General features: G+C 42.4%; 1 protein-coding gene across 2 annotated transcripts in view; it reads right to left on the bottom strand.

The window, feature by feature from the left end:
• BCAT1 (branched chain amino acid transaminase 1) overlaps nt 1–22,147 on the bottom strand; it is a 70,009-nt gene that overhangs the window by 19,806 nt on the left and 28,056 nt on the right. The window contains exons 3-8 of one of the 2 annotated variants that reach the window (XM_068141926.1): nt 14,768–14,968; nt 13,524–13,580; nt 11,365–11,475; nt 10,370–10,489; nt 7,008–7,171; nt 4,504–4,646 (exon numbers count right to left, since the gene is read on the bottom strand). In XM_068141926.1, the coding sequence (XP_067998027.1) occupies nt 4,504–4,646; nt 7,008–7,171; nt 10,370–10,489; nt 11,365–11,475; nt 13,524–13,580; nt 14,768–14,968 (796 nt within the window). The remainder of the gene's footprint in view (nt 1–4,503; nt 4,647–7,007; nt 7,172–10,369; nt 10,490–11,364; nt 11,476–13,523; nt 13,581–14,767; nt 14,969–22,147) is intronic. The other variant, XM_068141927.1, reaches the window with a different exon arrangement.

Genomic DNA, 22,147 nt, shown 5'->3' with positions numbered 1-22,147 from the left:
ACCCATTCCAGGGTTTCACCACTCTCATGGTGAAGAACCTCCTCCTCACATCTAGCCTGAATCTCCCCACCTCCAGCTTCACTCCATTCCCCCTAGTCCTATCACTACCTGAGATCCTGAGAAGTCCTTCCCCAGCCTTCCTGTAGGCCCCCTTCAGATACTGGAAGGCCACAATTAGGTCACCTCGGAACCTTCTCTTCTGCAGACTGAACAGCCCCAACTTCCCTGGTAATCTACCTGACTGGTCCAGAGAATTTTTTAACATATTTGTCTTTTTATTTATGTCAACTATGGGCACTATTAATCTCCATTTTACCAACAGCAGAAAAATACTAGCACCTGAACGCTATTCACAATGCCTTAGCAGTAAAGCTAGAAGTAGCGCCAGGATGGTCCCAAATCTTTCTGAAGAAATTGAATTTTAGGGAAGTACCCACAAATTTCATAGTCAGCAACCCTCAGGTGGGACATGTGTTTAAATGTTAAGGGTTTCCATAATGTCAAGCCCATATTCTAGGCAGAACAACAAACATTAGAGGAAATGAGTTTCAACGTTAAGAGCTTTGGGGGATTGTTATGAGCTCTGAAGAGGCAAATGGAAAGAATTATAGGGTCACCTAAATTTTCATCTGGTGAACATAAGACGTAAACAGTATTTTAATGAATTAAACATCATAATTCTGTATTGATGTAAGTGCAGGAACCCAGACATGGTCATATTAACAGCCTCAGCCAGAGCAGCAGCAGGTATACAGGAGCAGCATACAGCACATCATGTTATTTTACCAGAAATGGAGTTGTTTCCTCTCCACTCCCTCCTCAATGTTGCAAATTAAACATTTTCCAGTCTCTTCCAGCCACAAGACACAATGCTGTAACTGAAGAGATATAAAAGCAAAGGCTTGCAAGAAAAGCCTGCTCTTATTGGCAGGACAGATATCAGGTCTAGACTTTCCTGGGTTAGGCCTTTACTTTGTTATAAACCAAGGAGAGCAGTTCAGACTGCACTACAGTGACCTCTGAACACACAAAGAAGGACATTTTCCTATTGGTGACCTGCAATTTCTGCCTAACTGTTTTTATGCGAGATCACTCTCTCAGCTGCAGGATTTGCATGATAAAACAAACCACAGCCTAAGCAGGTATCCTTTGTGAAGCGACAGAACATAATGGCACACACTTGAAACCACACTGTGAAGCCCTAGGCAGGTATATGATGACACAGGTTGGCAGCAAGAGTGATTCTCAGCAAAAGATATGATAACTAAAGCATTGATCAACACACCAGGAGACAGCCAAGTGCTCCAGAGATACTAATGACCATGTCATGTGAAATGGCAGGTTTGCCAGTACACAGTTAGCTTGGGTGGCACAAATTACAAGTTGTTTGCTGCAACCACCTCACAATAGTACTATTCACTAGTGCACTGGTAACAGTGTGATTGACACATCTTTGGAAGGGTATGGTGCTGCAGCTGGATAATTCCAGCATACTCCTGGTTTAAGTACAATGAGAACATTGAATTCTAATTAAGTGCCCCCTTATAGTTTCATAGTTTCATAGTTTCATAGTTTCATTCAGGGTTGGAAGGGACCACAAGGATCATCTAGTTCCAACCCCCCTGCCATGGGCAGGGACACCCCACACTAGATCAGGCTGCCCAGAGCCTCATCCAGCCTGCTCTTAAACACCCCCAGGGACGGGGCCTCGACCACCTCCCTGCACAACCCATTCCAGGGTTTCACCACTCTCATGGTGAAGAACCTCCTCCTCACATCCAGCCTGAATCTCCCCACCTCCAGCTTCATTCCATTCCCCCTAGTCCTATCACTACCTGATATCCTGAGAAGTCCTTCCCCTGCCTTCCTGTAGGCCCCCTTCAGATACTGGAAGGCGACAATTAGGTCACCTCGGAGCCTTCTCTTCTGCAGACTGTACAGCCCCAACTCCTTCAGTCTGTCCTCATAGGAGAGGTGCTCCAGCCCTCTGATCATCCTCGTGGCCCTTCTCTGGACACGTTCCAGCACCTCCACATCCCTCTTGTAATAGGGGCTCCAGAACTGGACACAGTACTCCAGGTGGGGTCTCACCAGGGCTGAGTAGAGGGGGAGGATCACCTCCCTCGACCTGCTAGCCACACTTCTCCTGATGCAGCCCAGGATCTGATTGGCTTTGCGGGCTGCAAGTGCACACTGAGAGCTCATGTTGAGCTTTTTGTCCACCAGCACCCCCAAGTCTCTCTCCTCAGGGCTATCCTCCAGCCAGTCACTGCCCAGCCTGTATTTGTGCCTGGGATTGCCTCGACCCAGATGCAGGACCCTGCACTTGCTCTTATTGAACTTCATGAGGTTGGCCTGTGCCCACCTCTCCAGCCTGTCAAGGTCCCTCTGGATGGCCTCCCTTCCCTCCAGCGTGTCTGCTGCACCACACAGCTTGGTGTCATCAGCAAACTTGCTGAGGGTGCACTCAATGCCACTGTCCATGTCCCCCACAAAGATGTTGAATAAGATAGGTCCCAGGACTGATCCCTGAGGGACTCCACTTGTCACTGGCCTCCACTGGGACATGGAGCCATTGACAGCCACTCTTTGGGTGCGGCCATCAAGCCAGTTCCTTATCCATCTAGTGGTCCACCCATCAAACCCATGTGTCACCAGCCTGGAGACCAGGATGTGGTGTGGGACAGTGTCGAAGGCTTTGCTCAGGTCCAGGTAAATGACATCAGTTGCTCGCCCCTCATCTATTAATTTTGTCACCTGCTCATAGAAGGCCACCAGGTTGGTCAGGCAGGATTTGCCCTTGGCAAAGCCATGCTGACTGTACCCAATCACCTCTTCACTATTCTTTTGAGCGAGTAGTGACTCCAGGAGGATCTGTTCCATGATCTTTCCAGGCACAGAGGTGAGACTGACTGGCCTGTAGTTCCCTGGTTCCTCCTTCTTGCCCTTTTTGAAGATGGGGGCAATGTTTCCCCTTTTCCAGTCTGTGGGGACTTCACCAGACTGCCAGGACTTTTGAAATATAATAGAGAGGGGTTTAGCAACCTCATCTGCCAGTTCTCTCAGTACCCGTGGGTGTAACCCGTCGGGTCCCATGGACTTGAACACTTTCAGGTTCTTCAGATGATCACGAACCTGATCTGCACTTACAATGGGCAGTTCTTCCTCCCTGTCCCTGGCTTTGACTTCCATAACATCAGGAGTGTGGCTAGAGGCCCTTGCAGTGAAGACTGAGGTAAAGAAGTTATTAAGTACCTCAAGAAGTTATTAAGTACCTCAAAGAAGTTATTAAGTACCTTCAGTGTCCTTTCCCTGGGCAGAATGAGCCAAAATCTATTTTTATGTCACTTCAGTGAAGTTATACAAGGCACAAGTTTGGCCATCTAGCTACATCGACAAACCTCCTGCTGCTATAGAAACAACAAGATTTCCCATATTTACAGCTTCATTCACAAGATTTTGCAGACTCATTCAACACTGAAGAACTATCCTCCTCACCAAACTGGTAAGTACCTTGCAGAAGAACAGTAATGAAACTGGAGATAGGAGTCAGGTAGCTGGATTCCCATTACCATGTGCTGTCTGAAGCACACTGATGTCCCCACAAGATGCTGCCCCTGTACTGCAGCTGAGCACTGTCAGATCAAAGTCAATATTCAAGGGTAGCAATAGCACTATGATGCAATCAGAATCTAAACCCTGTGTCTGTTGCCATGCAGTAACATTTATTTTCCATGGAGAGCCAACACTCAAAATCAGGAGGTATCCTTTGATTCATTTGCCTATGCACTGGCTCAATCCTTTAAGGACTCAGTCATGAAGTCTTTCAAAGCAGTCCTCATGTGCAGCTATCACCTCTCAAGCACTGAATGGCACATCCCAAATGGGTGTTTTTGAAATACCCAAATATTTGGATGCTCACTAACTAGACAGTTTTCTACATTGCTCAGAAATGGCTGTGGATACAAAGAGGTATAAACGGCTTCAAAAATGATGGTGTATCTTGAAAGCATCATTTGAGCATTAGTAATGTAGAATGCTGACTGACATGCTTCTCTCTCTGCCTCCACTGGACAGAACTGCAAATTCTTCAAAGAAACAGAAAAGGTCTTCATCAGCTGGATGCTGAAGTACTTTTGGTTATGCTTCAGGAACATTTGACTTGCCAGAAAGTGATGATAGGAACCACTCATGCCAAAAACAAGAGTTTGAAGAGTTACTAACTATAGACATTTTATAGCTGTGTATGTCTGCCTTATTTATGATCCAAACCCTCCTTCAATATCAAGCATGCTGCTAGAGTGGACACCAAACCTGCAGTGTGACCTCATGTACAACTAGACTCAGCCCTCTGAGCACAATGACTGGCCCAACAGTTTAGTATGTTACCAGAAGGCACAACTCATGGATGCTCCAGAGTCTCCTCTTTCAAAATGGTATAAATAAACTGATCACCAAACAGTTTTTAAGCAGAGAAAGTTTTCATAGTTTGTTTTCCTATACCTCCATCTTCATTTATCCAGTAGAGAAAGAGATTCATTGTTCCAACTTCAGTTATTTGGTGATCTTCTCCGTAGAGCCACAAAACCTGCTGGCAGCCTAACTCCATGGCTTCTTGTTGGGCATAAATAGAAGAACCATAATTCCTATGAGAAACAAAAAGAAAGAGCAAACAATTATGAGTATCAGTTTGGGTATTTTCTTTTTTCTACACAAGGTTTTGGGCACACCTACCTGGTGAGCAAGTGTACTGCACAGTATCACAGTATCACCAAGGTTGGAAGAGACCTCAAAGATCGAGTCCAACCTGTCACCACAGACCTCATGACTAGACCACGGCACCAAGTGCCACGTCCAATCTCCTCTTGAACATCTCCAGGGATGGTGACTCCACCACCTCCCTGGGCAGCACATTCCAATGGCTAACAACTCTCTCTGGGAAGAACTTTCTCCTCACTTCGAGCCTAAATTTCCCCTGGTGCAGCCTGAGACTGTGTCCCCTTGTTGTGGTGCTGGTTGCCTGGGAGAAGAGGCCAACCCCTTCATGGCTACAACCACCTTTCAGGTAGTTGTAGAGGGCAATGAAGTCAACCCTGAGCCTCCTCTTCTCCAGGCTAAACAATCCCAGCTCCCTCAGCCTCTCCTCATAGAGCTGTGCTCAAGGCCTCTCCCCAGCCTTGTTGCCCTTCTCTGGACACGTTCAAGTGTCTCAATGTTCTTCTTAAACTGAGGGGCCGAAAGCCACTGCTTGTCCCTGTGATATTTTCCTTGGAAGTACTAACTGATGTATTTTACTGGATCATTTGTACTTGAAAGGGCCAAACAACACCAACAGTTTAAAACTATCTGTCAAAATTGCCTGAAAAGCACCTCTTGTTCCATTTTCTGCAATTAGACACCTTGGGAAAGCACTGATCTTTACTCAGCAGTTGGCACCCTGGTAAGAGAACAATAATTCCTATCCAGCTCATGGCTTTAAAAAAAAAAGGCTAAACAAACCCAAGTACCTCATCTTGTATATATCAGCTTAACAGGTTAGATACACCAGATGGAACTCTTGGAACACACACACACACACAGAAAAAGTCACTTTTCTAGTAAAAGACATTCACAGAACTAATGGCTTTGGGAGCTGCAAAAGGGACTTGATGAATTCCATATCCTTGAGGACCAACTGATTTCTAAAATGCTGCCTACGGAGCGAATTTGACTGAAAAAACTCTGTCATTCACATTATGGCATTCTGTAGCTTCTCGGGGCAGTGGGGAACCCCCTATTGCTTCTGTTATTCACAGTATCACAGTATCACTAAGGTTGGAAGAGACCTCAAGGATCATCAAGTCCAACCTATCAACATAGACCTCATGACTAAATCATGGCACCAAGTGCCATGTCCAATCTCCTCTTGAACGCCTCCAGGGATGGTGACTCCACCACCTCCGTGGGCAGCACATTCCAATGACAAACAACTCACTCAGTGAAGAACTTTCTCCTCATCTCAAGTCTAAACCTCCCCTGGTGCAGCTTGAGACTGCGTCCCCTTATTCAACAACGATGAAGACCTAAAGGCAGCAGCTCCAAAGTGCTGACCACACTGGAGTTAAGATCTCACCATGGGGCACAAATCAAGTCAATAGTGACCCCAGACTATTCATTTTTTCCACAACTGATGTATTTCTGAACCCACATAAAAACTCACAAAAAGCAAAAGGTCTCAAAATTAAATGAATGATTTTCTGCCCTTGGATTATTCTGCCAGCTCCACTGAGCATCACTTGACAACTTGTGTAGAAAAGAAGCTCCTAGGTAGCAACAATATACTTCATTTAAAAATCAAAGACCAAGGAAGAATAATCAAGTCATTTATTCAGCAGCATTCAAATTGCTTGCTCTGGGTCAAGTCCTAAGCAGTTTCACTCCACAGGTCAAGTGCTTGAACATTAAAAACTATGTTTCTACAGAACTAGTGCTTTGGCCTAGTTCAGCAGAAACCTGCCAGACTATAGTAAAGTCAGTGCAGATAACTGTCTGATGCTTTCCCTGAAATACCCATTCTCCCCTAGCTAATTGCAGATGGCTTGTCAGGACAGTCTGCCAAGGAACGAGGTCAGCAGTCAGTGCTACTCACTGCCCATTTGGCAGCAGGATGCTATACTGAATACTGCTTCATAGAAGTGCTACCTCTAACGTCAGCTTTTGCAAGGGGAACAGCCCAAGTATTGCATTTGACACCTTCCAGGTCCAGTTCCTCAGTTTCCTGCTGCAAAATTGCTTCTGCCAATAACCCACTTGGCTTTAATAACCAATAACATACAATAAAAACCCCAAAAACCAAACAATTGAATCACATTAATAATATTTGCAGCATATAATTTTGAAATCTCTATTATAATACCTTGTTGAACTGCTGTGTTTAATACCTCTACTTCAAATGGATTAGATAACTTCACTAAAACCCAAATCTCCCTTATAAGCAATGTATAAGATGCAGAATTATACTTTCTTACCCTCCCAGTTTGCAGTCGCCCGTTCCTCCTTTCCAGGCTCTCACATATTTTGGATCTGCCCATAAGGATATTGGGCTGAAGCATCCACCTGCAAAGTAGGGGCCTACAGGGCTCAGTATGACATACAGCAGGGCTTTAGTCGGCTTCTTCACTCCGAGGGAGGGCTGAAAGGAAGGAATGCAAACAAATCAAAAGTTACCAGTATACTTCACTCCACACATCAAATGCTGCACAATTAGCTTTTGAAATGCTGCTTTCAAGGGAACTGCAACATGGACTACTTTTGCCAGGACAAAGCAAGTGCTGCAATGAAGAGACGGTATTTGTACAATTTCCCCCCAGTCCAAGCAACATAATGACCCTAATGACCAGTACCAGAACAAGAGGACACAGTCTCAGGCTGCACCAGGGGAGGTTTAGGCTGGAGGTCAGGAGGAAGTTTTACACAGAGAAAGTGATTGCCCATTGGAATGGGCTGCCCGGGGAGGTGGTGGAGTCACCATCACTGGAGGTGTTCAGGAGGAGACTTGATAGGGTGCTTGGTTGCATGGTTTAGTTGGTTGGGTGGTGTTGGATGATAGGTTGGACACGATCTTGAGGGTCGCTTCCAACCTGGTCTATTCTATTCTATTCTTATCTACTGTCCCCATTCACTTACAGTTGTTTCATTTATGTAGAGAATATTCTAATTTTCTCAAATGGCTTCAAGCTTTGGGGAATTTGGAAATTAACTTAAAAGGCTACTACATAACTACATGGATGTTAGGAACAAGTTCTTTACTGTGAGGGTAGTGGAAGACTGGAACAGGTTGTCCAGGGAGGTGGTTGAGGCCCCATCTCTGGAAGTATTCAAGGTGAGGCTTGACAAGGCCCTGGGCAGCCTGGTCTAGTTGGGGGTGTCACTGCTGACTGAAGGAAGGTCAGACTAGATGACCTTAGGAGGTCCCTTCCAGCCCAGACCATTCTAGGATTCTATATGAATTAATCAGAGCAAAAGCCTGAAAAGTCTTTTAGGGAGAAGACTAGTAAGGATGATTGCTAGCAATAACACCGATGGAGGGATCACTTAGTGAAGAGAATTAACCAATGCCATTTAGAACTGGCATCGGTATAGAGGAGTGCTGGCTCTGTGAAGACTGTGGGACAAGTTAAATGTTTTTTCTCCTGGAAATGGTTCACACAATAGTACAGGAAATAAGTTGGAATGTACCAGTTTGTGGTTTTTTTTGGGGGGTTTAGGTTCTTGTTTGTTTGTTTTTTCCTCTCCTCTCTGAGGGATGGTGTCTCACACTTGAGGGTGGGAGGGTGGAGGTCAAAATTCTGGCATTTGTCAAAGTCTGAATCCTGTGGTAGGAGATGCTGCTTAACTATATGATTCTTTGCAAAGCTCAGGACTGACCATAGAATCATGTAATGACTGAGGTTGGAAGAGTCTTCTAGAGATCACCTTGTTCTAATTCCCTGTTCAAGCAGGGCTACATATAGCTGGTTGCCCTCAATTCTTGGTATCTTCTATGCAACTGAATGGGTTGCTACTTGCTATCATTTTTTTTTTAACTAGAGCAAGTGCAGAGGACAGCAATGAAGCTTGTAAAGGAGCTGAGGCTGTTTGGTTTGAAGAAGAGGAGGTTAAGGGGTGACCTCATCACTCTCTACAACTACCTGAAAGGACATTGTGGAGAGGTTGTTATCGGTCTCTTCTCACAGGTAATTGCAGATAGAACAAAAGGGAATAGCCTCAAACTGCAACAGGATAGGCTTAGACTGGACATTAGGAAAAGTTTTTTCACAGCAAGAATGGTCAAACATTGGAACAGTCTGCCCTGGGGTGGGGGTTGAGTCACCATCTCTTGATATGCTTAAAGGTCATTGGGATGGGGTGCTTGGGGATATGGTTTAAGGGTGAACTTTATAGAGTAGGGTCAATGGTTGGAGCTGATAATTCCAAGGGTCTTTTCCAACCTGAGTGATTCTGTGATCCAACTTAGAAAAATTAGTCTTTTTTAAAACTAGTCTTTTAAAAAGAACAACATTAGGTCTCCACTGTAACAAAGACAGTGAATGTAAAGCTTTAGGACCAAAGGTCTAAGCAAAACACTGTGCACAAACTATGTGAAACTTAACTGGGAGGTAGAAGGGGAAATTATACTGTAATAATGAAATTACTGGAAAATTCAAACAAGTCTTCCTCAGGCACTGAAAAGATTCTTCTGATTTCTGTCTACCTTACTCCTTCAGCAAAACTTCTAACAAGATGAACTACCTGATATCTTGATATTTTGCTGATTCTTACAAAATCACTCAAAAGACCATGCTGACAGCACTTCTTAATTGTGCTGACTCATAAAAGGACTGAGTTTCAGGACATGTAATCCAGGAGCAACACAGGACAATGTGGAAAGTTCAGATATGTTGGCTAACCTGAAACAAAGCTCAACAGTAAAAGAATTTCTAAAAACAAAGACAGAGTGGGGAGGTGGATGGGGGTAGTCAGGTTTTCATACTAGTATTTCACAGTCACTGAATGGAGATACTTCCACCTGAAAATCTGCAACCAGTTTACAAGCATTAAATTAATGGAGTCCTAGAACACATGTGAAATGTATAATGCTCCATTTACAGTAACTACTTACAGATGTAGATATTGCAAAGAGTAAATTAGTTGGGAGTTATACATTCCTTGTCCTATGCTCTACCACTACAGGTTTTTCCTCTTTCCCCTGTTAAAAAAAATCCCTAAAGTTTTAATTAAAATGAAATTTCCAACTACCTCTATTAATGTTATAGATTTGACTCACATCCACATGAAACTCCCAGAGTACATGCTAGTTGCTGAGAAGCCTCTTACAAGGTCAAGTTTATCTAGGTTCAAGAATAAATTGACACAAAAACTACTTAGTTCTGTTAAAAGCCTCTCTCAGAAGAGCTATCATCATTTCCTGCATGGAATCTTCCAGAGTCTCCTTATTAAGATCAGCATGGAGGTATAAGATGAAATCACAAAATCTACAGAATAACTTCTGTTCCCTCACATTTTCTCTGACTTAATCGTATGCTAAAGGCATACATTACCATGCCACAACTAACTATTCTTTTGGTACAAATCTCAGTTTTACCCTTGCTACTCAGAATGGTTTTACTTTCTGTGAGCTGAATCAAGGTGTCCACTAGGTGGTGGTGTGGGCAACAGAAATTTGTGCAGTCGAGCTGCCGGGGACTAACTGCAAAGTGAAAACAAAACCTATCTGTCCCCCAACTCTAATACTGTTGTCTAGTAACTCTTGTGTATTTCCTTGCATGGATGGAGGCTTTTGCCTCATGCTTAAATACACAAGAGAGAGGGGAAAAATGAAGTTTCACACCTCAGTTCCAATTAAGGTAGGACGGATATACAGGCTCGCAGCAGTTGAGTATGGGACCCACTCCTTTTCCACCTCCACAAGCTTCCGAATGCACTCTAACAGCTCGTTCTGGTCAAAACACTGAGAAAGAAAAGCAAAGAGAAAAAAAGCAAATGGTGAAATACAGCCTGAACACTCCTTGGTCTTTATAGACCCAAAGGTTAAAGGGAACACTTCATCAGGATACATAGCAGTGACAGTCCACAGAGGTACACAAGACCACATCATCTTCCTTGATTAAGTTCCCATAGTCTTTGCCACTGCAGCTTTTTATAAGGTATCCTGAATACCTCCTTCTGCTACAAAGTATTCTCCTGAGATAATAAAAAGGAGAAATTGACCCTTCTTGTCACCAAAGCACATACAGAACTCCCAAGGTAGCAAACACCTCCACTTTGGCATGTGGGTACTGCATCACCTCTTCTGCAGATGACTGCATTGGGTTATAACTTCAAGGGGCCCAGCAAGTCTCCCAGCTCTACAGAGTTACAAAGTTCTCACAGTAATAAAGCCAAGAAGTGTGGGAGGAAATTCACTGGCTGACATACAACTGCTAAAAGCAGCATTAAGTTGCCAGCATGACCAAAAATGAAAGCATGCAGAGTCTGAAGGACTTAAGTGAAGCAGAAAGAGGAAAAGGAAGAACATTAGTGCCAAAACAATTTCATTGGCTGCCTGCATGCAAATACCTGCAGAACAGTGCTCCTCCATCAGAAACTGTCTAACACCTGAGATAGGAGGGAGATAAAGAAAGCAAAACACTGCTGTAATCTGAAAGGAAAACATGTGTTTCAAACTGCACCCTTTACTGAATAAGAACTCTTAACAAACTTCAACTGAATTATTTAAGAGTCAGAGTGTTTAATAAATGTTACACTACTGCAACATTTCAGAGATCTGCTCTCTAAAAAAGAAAATACACTCTGACTTCAGATTAAGATGCTGTGGCTACATACTGGCAAAGTTGCTCGTTTTGCTGACCGTGCCATCCTGTCCATGTTGAGGGTGGGCCGGAACAGGCGGATTTTGCCATCCACTCCTCGATAAGCCTTCATTCCTTCAAACAACTACCAAAGGAAAAGAAATCAAATAATACTTGCCATATTATCTCATGATGATCTGCACAAAAGTCAGAACACACTGCTTGGAAACAAAAGAACTTCACTTTCCCGCTCACAATACGCCAAGTATAAACATTAACTAGTTCATCCCTGCAGCACACTCCTGTGAGGTAGGTACTATGAAACGTATAAATCAAAGACAACCTGGCTATGTATCTCTCTCTGTCAGGGGACTTCATAACCCAATTTTACTTTTTTTTTCATAATTTGGTTACAGCAATTAAAATTTGTAGCATGTGTTTGAACTGTTCTCTTGCATTCTGATACCTAGGGCTGAGCCAGAACAGTATTCTCCCTTACAGAAAAGATCTAGAGAATTTAATTATGTATGTTTAAAAATTTTAGGGCTCTGTCCAAAACACATTTCAGTAGGAAGCAGAGAATAAGGTAATTAAGTGAATTCTGCTGCAGCTGTAGTAAAATCTTGGTCACACACTTCCCCCACATCCTCTTAATGTTGTGGAAGAGGGCTTAGCTAGCATGAGAGACAGAAGCATCGACCTGACATAAGAGGAAGAATGCATAAAAATGTTTTATCTTTGCTTTACAGGAAATTGTCACAATTATCCCACCCAACTGCCACATCTGGATGACTGGTGTTGACAATCAATTTACCAGAAACCCTTATGCCACCAGTGCCCTCCCAGCAGGATGCTATACAGCATCTCCTAACCACAGCAAAAAAAATATCTTATCCCCACAAAATATGCATAGTTATTTTCACTTACAGATGGATAATTTCCAGTTATAGACAGAAGACACTTGTATTATAGAAGCTTACATTAATATATACATATACACAACTATTACTTAGATTAAGTATGAAAGGATCACATGGTTACAGGCAGGAATTCAGACTTTTACAATCTATTGTCTAAAGCATTTTTTTGTCAATTAAATTTAAGATCTATGAATTTCACTGCAACAGTGCTGTCAGCCCCCTCAGACTTTGCTGCCTGACTGTTCCACACACACACACAAAAAAAATTATTAAAAAAAGCTGGAAATACATTCTGTGTGGTTGGAAGTCTACAGATACAAGTTGTTTAGTTGGGAAAAAAAAAAAAGCCTACATTTTTAACAAAACAATTCTAGTAGAGCACTCCTCGTTGTTATTAAATGCTATAGCATTTTACCATAAAGATCAGTGAAAACCAATGCTCAGAAAAGTTTTCTGCAGTCCCATGACAGAGCTAGGTCCTTCCACATGACAAATTTTAATTGGGGTGTAACTGGGTTGCAAGAATCCTGGTAATTTTCCTTAAGCTACATGCCAACTCTGTAGCAGAACCAGAACTAGAACCCAGAACTTTTTGCTTTCAAAATGCATCTTATTCCAATGGCAATGCCAACCTTATTAAAAGTTATGTATGCAGTTTTGAAACATAAACTGTTCCTAGGATAGGCATTGTATCTACAAGGGAAAAAAATGTCTTCAATAAAGGATGGCATAACTGGGGATATGGTTGATATTTTGGTATGATTTTTATTGGGCCAGTTACTGACTAATACCACATTTCTATATTGCTACTTTCTTACCACAGAACAGTTGTTTCCCGCCCCGCCCCCATCTCCCACAACACATTCACAGAACTTTTAATGAGAGGGAAGAGGAAGGAATGTTACTACTGAGATTTATCAATGGTTTGAGAGAAGTAAGAATCACATCATTACTGAAACACAAAGCCTTCTCAAGCTGTTAAATCCTTTTCCCCAAAAAGAAATACCTTCAACCTTTCAGGGCTCAGCAAAACCTTTCACTCATTAAAAAGGGAGACAGTGATGTGTTCCAGAAATGCTCAACTCACATAAAAGCAACTGCTGCGGTTGCTTGGATGACTGGGTGCTACAGTGGTGTGCAAATGGTATTATCTGACATGTGTACATCACAGGAGCTGGATCTGGAGTTTGCAGATCCAGATTATCACACTGCATCATGGAGGGCAAGGAGGAAGGGGAGGGAATGCCAAATTCATCATTTTTATTATACCCACTGTGTATTCATTGAGCCACAGCATTGGCACCAGATTCTCCTCTCTCTGTCCTCTTGGCTAGAGGAAACGTGATGCAATAAGAGTAAAAGAATAAAAAAATAAAAAAACAAATGGAAAAAAAAAATAAGAGCATATTCATATTAGCAATAATTTCAGACTGGGCCAGAGGCCAAGCATTAAAGCAATATGCTACTAAGAGTGAAATATAGATCTGGGACTCCAGCGTGGTTTCTTACTTCTTAGGCAGATCAAGAGCTGCAGCCTTTGTCACAGGGGCCTGTCGTAATTTAGACAGAACTTTGGAGGCCTGCTGACTTGATGGGGAAAAAATAGCAACAACTAAAAACAGAGAATGGTGAAGGCAGGAGCTCAAGGACAACAAGCAGGCAAAAACTTGATCCTTTCCTTACACCAGTGGCAAAGCAAACAACACAAAACAAAACAACAGAAAGGGAAAAATGAAGAAAAGAAGCACAAGCAACTCCACTAACCTCAGTGGAGACACTCCCACCTTCAGCACATGTGCCCTACCGAGGCTCTCACACAGATGTGAGTATAGCCAAAGCTGCTCTAGAGACACAAAAGGCAGCTTCAGGCCTTTTGTACACAGCTAAGCACGGAAACTGTTAACCACGCTGGTTTCCGACTTAACATTTCACTTTCCAAAGTTCCTTGCTGAATACTCTCTGCTTAAACACATTTGTATAGGCTGAATACATCAGATTTAGTTCAGAGCTCTCCAAACTTTGAACAGAGTTGCAAACGAGCATCTGTCTAATTTGTCCTACAATCCAAGCTATGAAACTTTAAAACAGCTTAAAATAACTTTCACGAAGTGCACGTCCACTGCCCAAATTAAAACTGCTCTTGGAATCTCACATAAGCTTTTCTAGTGCTTCATTAAGGTACATCAGAGACAGTAATTGGACAGATCCACCATCAATGAACCAAATGCTTTCTCAAATGGATTTGTCACCAGACAAGAAAGGGATCACCTTTGCTAGGCCAGAAAGTGAAGCGAGTTGGAATCCACAGGCCAGAGCTGCTTCTGAGTTATACTAATGTAAGCATAACATAACCTTGTTGTAAGTAATGGAATTGTTCTGGAAGGTCATCAGTTAACAACAACAAAAGTAATTAAATACTAACAAGCTTCAGACAGTAATAGTCCTTGTATAACAAAGCTATGGCTTCAAGACATAATTAAAATAAAATAGCACGTTCCAAACTGACTCAGTACTCACTTCTATAGCATAATGCAGAGATGAGGAGGCTGGATGCAATGAAAGGTTCTCAAGTGGTTTAATGTAAGGTTTCTCCCAACCTGAAGCCAAGGACCATTCTATTATCAGCATATTGTCAGTGAACACAGCTCCAAACACCAAACCACTGGGATCTGGTTTTTCCTTGAAAGTTGTAGCTGGGGTGATAATCAAGTCAGAAGCCTAAAGGAACATGAAGACAAAGATGAAGTGCATGAAAATAATTGTCAGGCATTAAAAAATTATTCTGCATCACTAAACATGGACAAATGCAATATTTTATCTGCAGGGACATTTAATAACAGAGTGGTTAAAGGTGGTTAACTTCTAAATAGCCAGCAAAGTACTCATGCTATGTATGCACACATATACACAGTGCTGCTTGTATCAGAAGTAGTAGGTGTATTTTAAAGCACTGTTAAGTGGAGGAAGCAGTACAAGGAATAAACCCAGAAAATCAGCAGATGAAAGTTTCCTGCATATTTAGATTAGCAAGTTCCAGAAACACCCAACTGTTGTACCTCAGAACATAACAAGTTGATCACCAGAAATTAATGCCCCTCACAACTAAGCAGATGTTACGTTGATTTTCCTTTAATGCATAAGGCCAATGTGAGATCCAAGCCAGCAGATTACTTGAGTCACACCAGTTTGTTCATTCACGTTCATGTTTTCCTCAAAAGATCCCATTATCAGAGAAGGCTAAATGTTCCCCTGCAAGATTAACTCAAGAGACTTTTTCTTACAAGCCATTTCCAGCTGCAGAAATGCAGCAGTTTTTTGCAGGTTTTGGCTGGGATAGAGTTAATTTTCTTTGTAGTAGCTAAACCAGTGGTGTCAATTGTCCTAAGCAGGAGAAAAAAAGAAAATCAGGATCTCTGGCACTTGACTCTTCTTTTATACAGATAAGGGCTAAACAACTGGAGATTACTAGGAAAGGGGCAGTCTTGATCCATCCTCCCCATTCTCTTTCTGCACCGTTTGACCATTTAAAATTGTGCTTATCAGAGGCAAGGAAGAACTAACAAAAAACTTATTCAAAGCTCCATTTTCCTTCCTAACTTGACTCTGAAAGTACTCACTCTTATTATAGATCTCTAAGTGAAATCTTAACTCCTCCCTGTTGGGTCCATTTAAAACAGACTGCACTGTCAGTAGCTTAGACTACTGTTTTCAGGATTTGCATGTGCAGCAAAAGGCAGCTCTCCATGAGGCATCACTGACTTTGACTTCTCAGACTCAGAGAACATTTTACAAAATGCAAAAAAAATTACTCCCAAGCCTTTGAAAAAGAACACACACCCCCCCACCTCTGCCTCTGTAAACAACCTGATTTTCAAGATGTATTTAATGAACGACAGCCTGGTTTGTATTGACCAGTTGGTTTGGGTGAGGTGTTTTTTTTTCGCTTAATGGCTTATATATGAAATTAACTTAGAGATGGAACAAATCAATAGCTAAAAGCTTGGTTCAAACTATCTGCAGTTATAGAGCTTGTCTAGATATTACAAGTGCATTAGCCTGGTTGAACTAATACTTAATCTGATGAAACAACAATTACTCTTCTTAACTCTTTATGTTATCCTGCTTTATCCTTTATCCTCCTGACAGCACTACTTAATGTTGTCCTCCAAACAAAATTGAATTTTACCTGACAATGTCCTAACATTTGCTTTGCAAAAAGTTATATCCCAGAAGAGTGTGAATGATAATAAAAAAAGACACAAGAGTACAAGACTCAGCTCAGGAAAACACTTATGCAGGGGCAGGATGTCAGCGGGGCTTAACCAAGGATGCAGAATAGAGTTATATCCTTGGCTTTATCTCTGGACAGAATCACAGCTTCTAAAGCACTCCTGCTGCCAGTGGCATTAACAGCTCTCCCTAAAGTCATGGCTCCTGTCTCATCTCAGGTCATTTTCATTAAGGTAATTACTTTTACTATAAACTGGCCTGAAGACCAGAATTATCACATGGAGTGTCATCTCGTACAACTCCCATCAATGTGCTGATTTCTGCATTCATGCCTCAGTTTGCCACTTCCTTAGCTGTGGTAGCACAACTAGTTGATGAGCTACAAAACAGTTTGCTAAAATCATAGGGATTAACAAATAGCTTTTACTTTAAGGGTAGGGAAGGCTTAGCTTTTATAGCTGGCCTACAAGCACCTACAGAGAGAGCAGTGAGCTGCAACCACAAATGGAGAAACCTATTTGAAAGCATTTGGGTTTTCTTTGACCCAAATCTTGATTACCTTGATACCAAAGATAATCCTCCAGATTTGGAGATCTAGGGTTCAAGAAAGCCTTGGACAGTCCTTATCATGCAAGTTATAATTGAATGAAACTATGATGATCAAATGTAAGCACACTGTTATGCTCTACTGGTTAACACATAAAAGGTCTCAGATCCAGAGTCACTCCAATGCTGGCTCATTAGAGGTAGGAGGTGGGCCAAGTACTCACCCCTGCAAGTCAATAAAATGGGTAGACCGGGGTGGGGGTGTCACAAAGCAGTGAACATGCCTCAGAGCAACAAACCACACTTCTTAGCTCTCAGTGCCAAGAATTAGGGACTTTATGTTGTCAAAACCAGAAATCTTTGGACTGGATTTCAGGTTGAGGCACTTGAAGGCAGATAGCTATGATGCTTATCCAGGAAAGAAGCAAAGAATTTCTTGACCACAGAGCTTCCTGAAGCTGCATACTCTGAGCAAAAGACCCCACATGCTGTTTCTTGGTTTCTTCAGCATTTAAGGAAACCAACTTCATTCAGGCATTTTGCAAACACCTGGCTCCACAATATCAACTATGACACTTAAACCATGCAAGAGACTTCAAATGTAGACTACACTGCATAGCCCAGTAGGGCAACAATCATTAAACAGGCAAAAGGGCAATTCTCCCAATCCTTATAATCCTGGTAAGCTCTCAGGAGGTGTAGTCAAGATTTTCTTTGGCCATTATTGTATTAACATTTTTCCTTAAAGCTCTTCCACCTTATGCATTCTGTTGTATTTTTCTCTTTTACCAAGCAGGAAGTAGTGCAACTTAACAGTGCAAAACCTGAATCTTTCAGAATCCATCAAGACCAAGAATCCACCATCAAGAACTGCAGTACATCCAATCTTTTTTTAATCCATGCAGGGGTGCAGGGCATCAGAGAACCCATGCTTGGAGCACTCTTTCCTACAGTGTGGTGTGCAGCATGAAGTATTGCCAGCACAACCTCTTGGTCCCTGAGCAGTAAGAGCCCCTACACAACATCTCACCTGACCCACCGACCCTTATGGTTTAACTTGCTCCCAAGTCCTGTCCCAGCAACTTGTGCTGTTCAGGCAGCACCAGCAGGAGGGAAACCAAGTGCTCATAAGAAACACAAACAGAGCAAAGCCAGGCCAGGTGACTAGTACCAGGAGTACTTTAATATCACTCAAAAAATTCTCACAATGCTACCACAATATCACCTATGACCTTCATAAATGGCAATTTATTTCTTTCCTTTGTCAACATTCTCCCAGCCCTGAAAGCAGCATATTAAGGATGTGTTAGAGATTGGTATTAACACCTATCCAGATCTCTGCCATTCAAACTGTAAATACAAAGGATAATGTCCAGCTAGATTTGTGTTTGGCTTCCTTTGTTTATCAACAAGCTCTCAAGCATCTTCTGACTGCTGCCGAATAAAACCGTTCAACTGGAAGGAAAGCCAGTAAATGCAGGAACAAAAAGGATAAGGAAAAAACAAACCAACCAACCAAGCAAGCCAGAAACAGATGTGGCACACAGTCTACTGAGGGCAGCTATTCCACCCCTGTTGCCTAAAGTAAAAGGGAGAGTTCCAGCCCTGCAAGCTCACCATGTCACAGCAGTACAGAATGTACGAGATACGTGTGCCCAGGCCCCTGCCCAGGGCACTCTGGTAAGAAATAGGAAGAACCAGATTGCTCTGCCTATGGTAGGCAAAAGGGAGTCAGCTGAATATTATTGGTTTTCAGGGATTACATAGCAACAATACACCTACAAACAGCCCCTGTCTTGACCTGAGGCACTTTGCTGAACATCCCCTAGTGTGATAAGTGCCTGCTGATTCCAATGCTAATTTTTCCAGAGTGAAGCCTTACCCAGTCCAAGTAAAGAAGATGTATTGTGACCTCCTGAAACTAAAATTCATCATTTGATCAAAACAACCATGTCAGTTGTGAGCTAGGTCAAACTACAAGTGACATGCCAATCAGTGTCAATTTTAACCAAAGCTGTAGCAAGACATTCTGGTGCCCCTAGCCAAGATGTCAGTTTAATGCTTATTCTAACCAGCCTTTGCAATAGCCTTAAGTGGATTTGGAGCTGACAGCTGCCTCTGGGCAGAGCTGCTACTGTCATTACTGCACTCCTACCTTTCTTAGCCGTCAGAGCTGTCATGGGTAGGTGCAGATAGCAAGTGCATATTTTGTCCTACTCTTTCCATCAAGTTTTGCTGAGGCCTTACCCAAATGATCTTTGGCTGAGGTTATTTTCATTGCACTGAAACAACTACACCATAACCAATAGGTTGAGCACCTGTAACACCTGTAAATTTGACATACACAAACTTCACTAAACACTGTGATGGGCAAGGTTTCTACCACTTTGACAAATAAAACCAGAACTGGCAGCCTCATCTGGAAAACAGCTTACAAGTTACCTAACTGTAACAGTAAATTTCAGCAGCAATCCTCAAAACATTAACATCTCTTCAGTGAGCGTGACTAATCTATTCTGATGAAATAAGTAACCTCCCTGATGTCTAGTCAAGGTGATTCAATCAAGATCACAAAGCAACTGCAATTATTACTTATTCTGAGTTTGTAAACATATCCTAGGAAATACCAGGGCCTTTGGATGCAACAACAGACAGGGAAGCATAAGCAAAACTCAGTCACTTGCTCTGCCCTTGCACTCATGAACAGCAAAATGTGGTTACAGTGGCAGAACAAATTTTGAGGAGACATTACAAAGAGCATAAGGAATTACTATGAAGGGAAAGGTAACAAAGCATAGCCAGGTGTCGTAGACAGTGGGGCTGGGACTAGACAATTATGTTGAGGGGAGGTCCAAGAGTGAGGATGTTATTTTCCTGCCATTGGGTCTTCATCACTGCTTTGGGGCCTACCCCAGCACACACATCTGAATGCCAGGAAGCCATTCCTTCTGCTGAAGCAGCTACTTTCACCCCAAAACACCTTCTGCCTGGCCTCCTGAACCTGAAGCACCTCCTACTGATGGGAAGATGTTTGCACTGCCAAAGAGAAGCAGTGGTGGGGAACTAGGTTGAGGATATTAACTAGGCTGATGAAAGTGTCTTGTTAATTCACCCCTGGAAGCTGAAACCCTCTCTTCTCTTAAAGAAGTTCTTCTAGCCTTGCAGCTAATGAGCAAGATATCACCTTTCTCCCAAAACTCATTCATCTCCATTGCTTTCCAGATACTGAGTTATAGATGGCAGAGGATTGCCCCAGGATTTTTTGCTGACTTGTGCAGTGAACTTAGCTGGCTGGAGAAACTTATCCACTAGTTATTCCAAGCCAACAGCCTCATAAGCAGAGTTAATGCTACTATATATTGCAGATAATTTCTCCTGTGGAGCAACTACTGTGAGCAGCACACAGGGAACTGCAACCTGATCTAGGAAGATCCTTCACCATATGGGCATGCTTCTGTAGGCAGACACCAAGAATCATACTAAACAGCTACTACTGCACACACACAAAGGCTTGTGCCAAACTATTGGCAAACTCTGAGAGGAAAGAGGGATTACACAGCAAATCCTCCATCAGTGGCATCAGAACACACATCAGCAGTGCCACACTATGTAACCCGAAAGTAAGAAAAGGTTATGGAGGCTGTGTACACTTGTAGGGAAACTGGTACTTTTCTCATCCACTGGGACAAAATAAGCAATCACCTGTTCTGCTGCTGCTAAACCCTGTCTTAGCAATAGAAATGCTGATTGCTGCACCAGATGAAACCAACTGCAAGCTCCTCTAGCAGGTGTTATTTTTGTCTAGTTTGTCTGGCTATTCTCTCTCAGGTCTATTCACTAGCTGACACCACAGCAGCATCTGCTTGAGTAAAAAAAAAAAAAGGGGCAATTTGTGTCCTACAGGGTAAACCAAGGTGTGTGGGTTTGTTTCTTTTCCCATCCCCATCATCTGGAAAAGACTGCTAGTTTTCCAGAGCAGAGACCATCACTTTCTGTAGAGGGTTATGTTCTGTACGGCTCTGATAACAATAATGAAGTCTATAACAGAAACAATAACAACAAGAAGTGGTTTATCCACTCAAAACAGAATAGGAGAGTTAAATACATTCTTAGAAATCTATTACCAGCTTGCAAGTATAAAAGTAATGTTAATGTAAGCTATCCTATAATCCCTTTAACATCATTACTATTTTAAATTTACAGAAGAGCCTGAGGCTCGAGAATGGAAAGTATGCCAAGATATAAGAAAATGTGAGCAGGAAGAAAGCTCTGATTTTCCTACTATAAAAAAAAAAATAATAGAAAAGAAATCAAAATCTAACAAAATATTTTCTGTAACCCCAGGGAGAATACCCAGCAATCTTTCAACATAAAGCTTCCCTGAGACTTCATCTGAGAATGTGTTAGCACAAATAATTGGACCGGGGCCTGGAATCATTGCATCAGATCGGCTGTACACTGGGTAGTAAACCACAGAACAAATGACAAAGCAAAAGGGAGTCAAGGCTCTGAACCAATTGTGAGTCAATCATAGAAACACCAGAAAATATGGTGGGAAGGATTTTGCCTAGTTCATCCTCTGCAAGGCATCTAACCTAAACTATCCAGAGGAGATATTCATTGAGTATTTGTCAAACCAGAGAATAAGTTTCTGCTACACTTGTAAGCAAAGGGAAAAAAGGAGAAGGACATGACATACTGTTGGCCTCTAACCTTTCCCCTGACCTGACAGATGTTCCATCTTTAATGCAGGAATATTTGACTTGGAGCAGTTGACAGGGAAGTAAACCTGCTCTGATAAGACAACAGATAAGTGGTTGGAGTTCACATAAACTTCTTGCCTTCGAGGATGAAAAGGGCACCTAGGGCAGCAACACAGCTGAAAACACACCCTGAAGCTCCCCAAATATACCAGAAAGGAAACAAAGATGTTGAAAAGCTGCAGCCCAGTTAGACTGTAGAGAAAGCATTCAGAAAATCAGTCTTGCCCTAAAAAACTACTCAAATACATGGACAATGCACAATATAATTTATTTCAACAGCACTGACTACATTTCAAGACTTCTCCAATATGTTGCTGAAATTTTGCCAAAATGTTGCCCTGCACCATCTCCCACTGAT

Source organism: Melanerpes formicivorus, unplaced genomic scaffold, assembly GCF_026170545.1.
Source record: "Melanerpes formicivorus ecotype bairdi unplaced genomic scaffold, bMelFor1.0.p_v2 SCAF_8, whole genome shotgun sequence".
Taxonomy (NCBI): Eukaryota; Metazoa; Chordata; class Aves; order Piciformes; family Picidae; genus Melanerpes; species Melanerpes formicivorus.
Note: the sequence above shows the minus strand (reverse complement) of the source record. Positions and strands in the feature narration are given on the sequence as shown.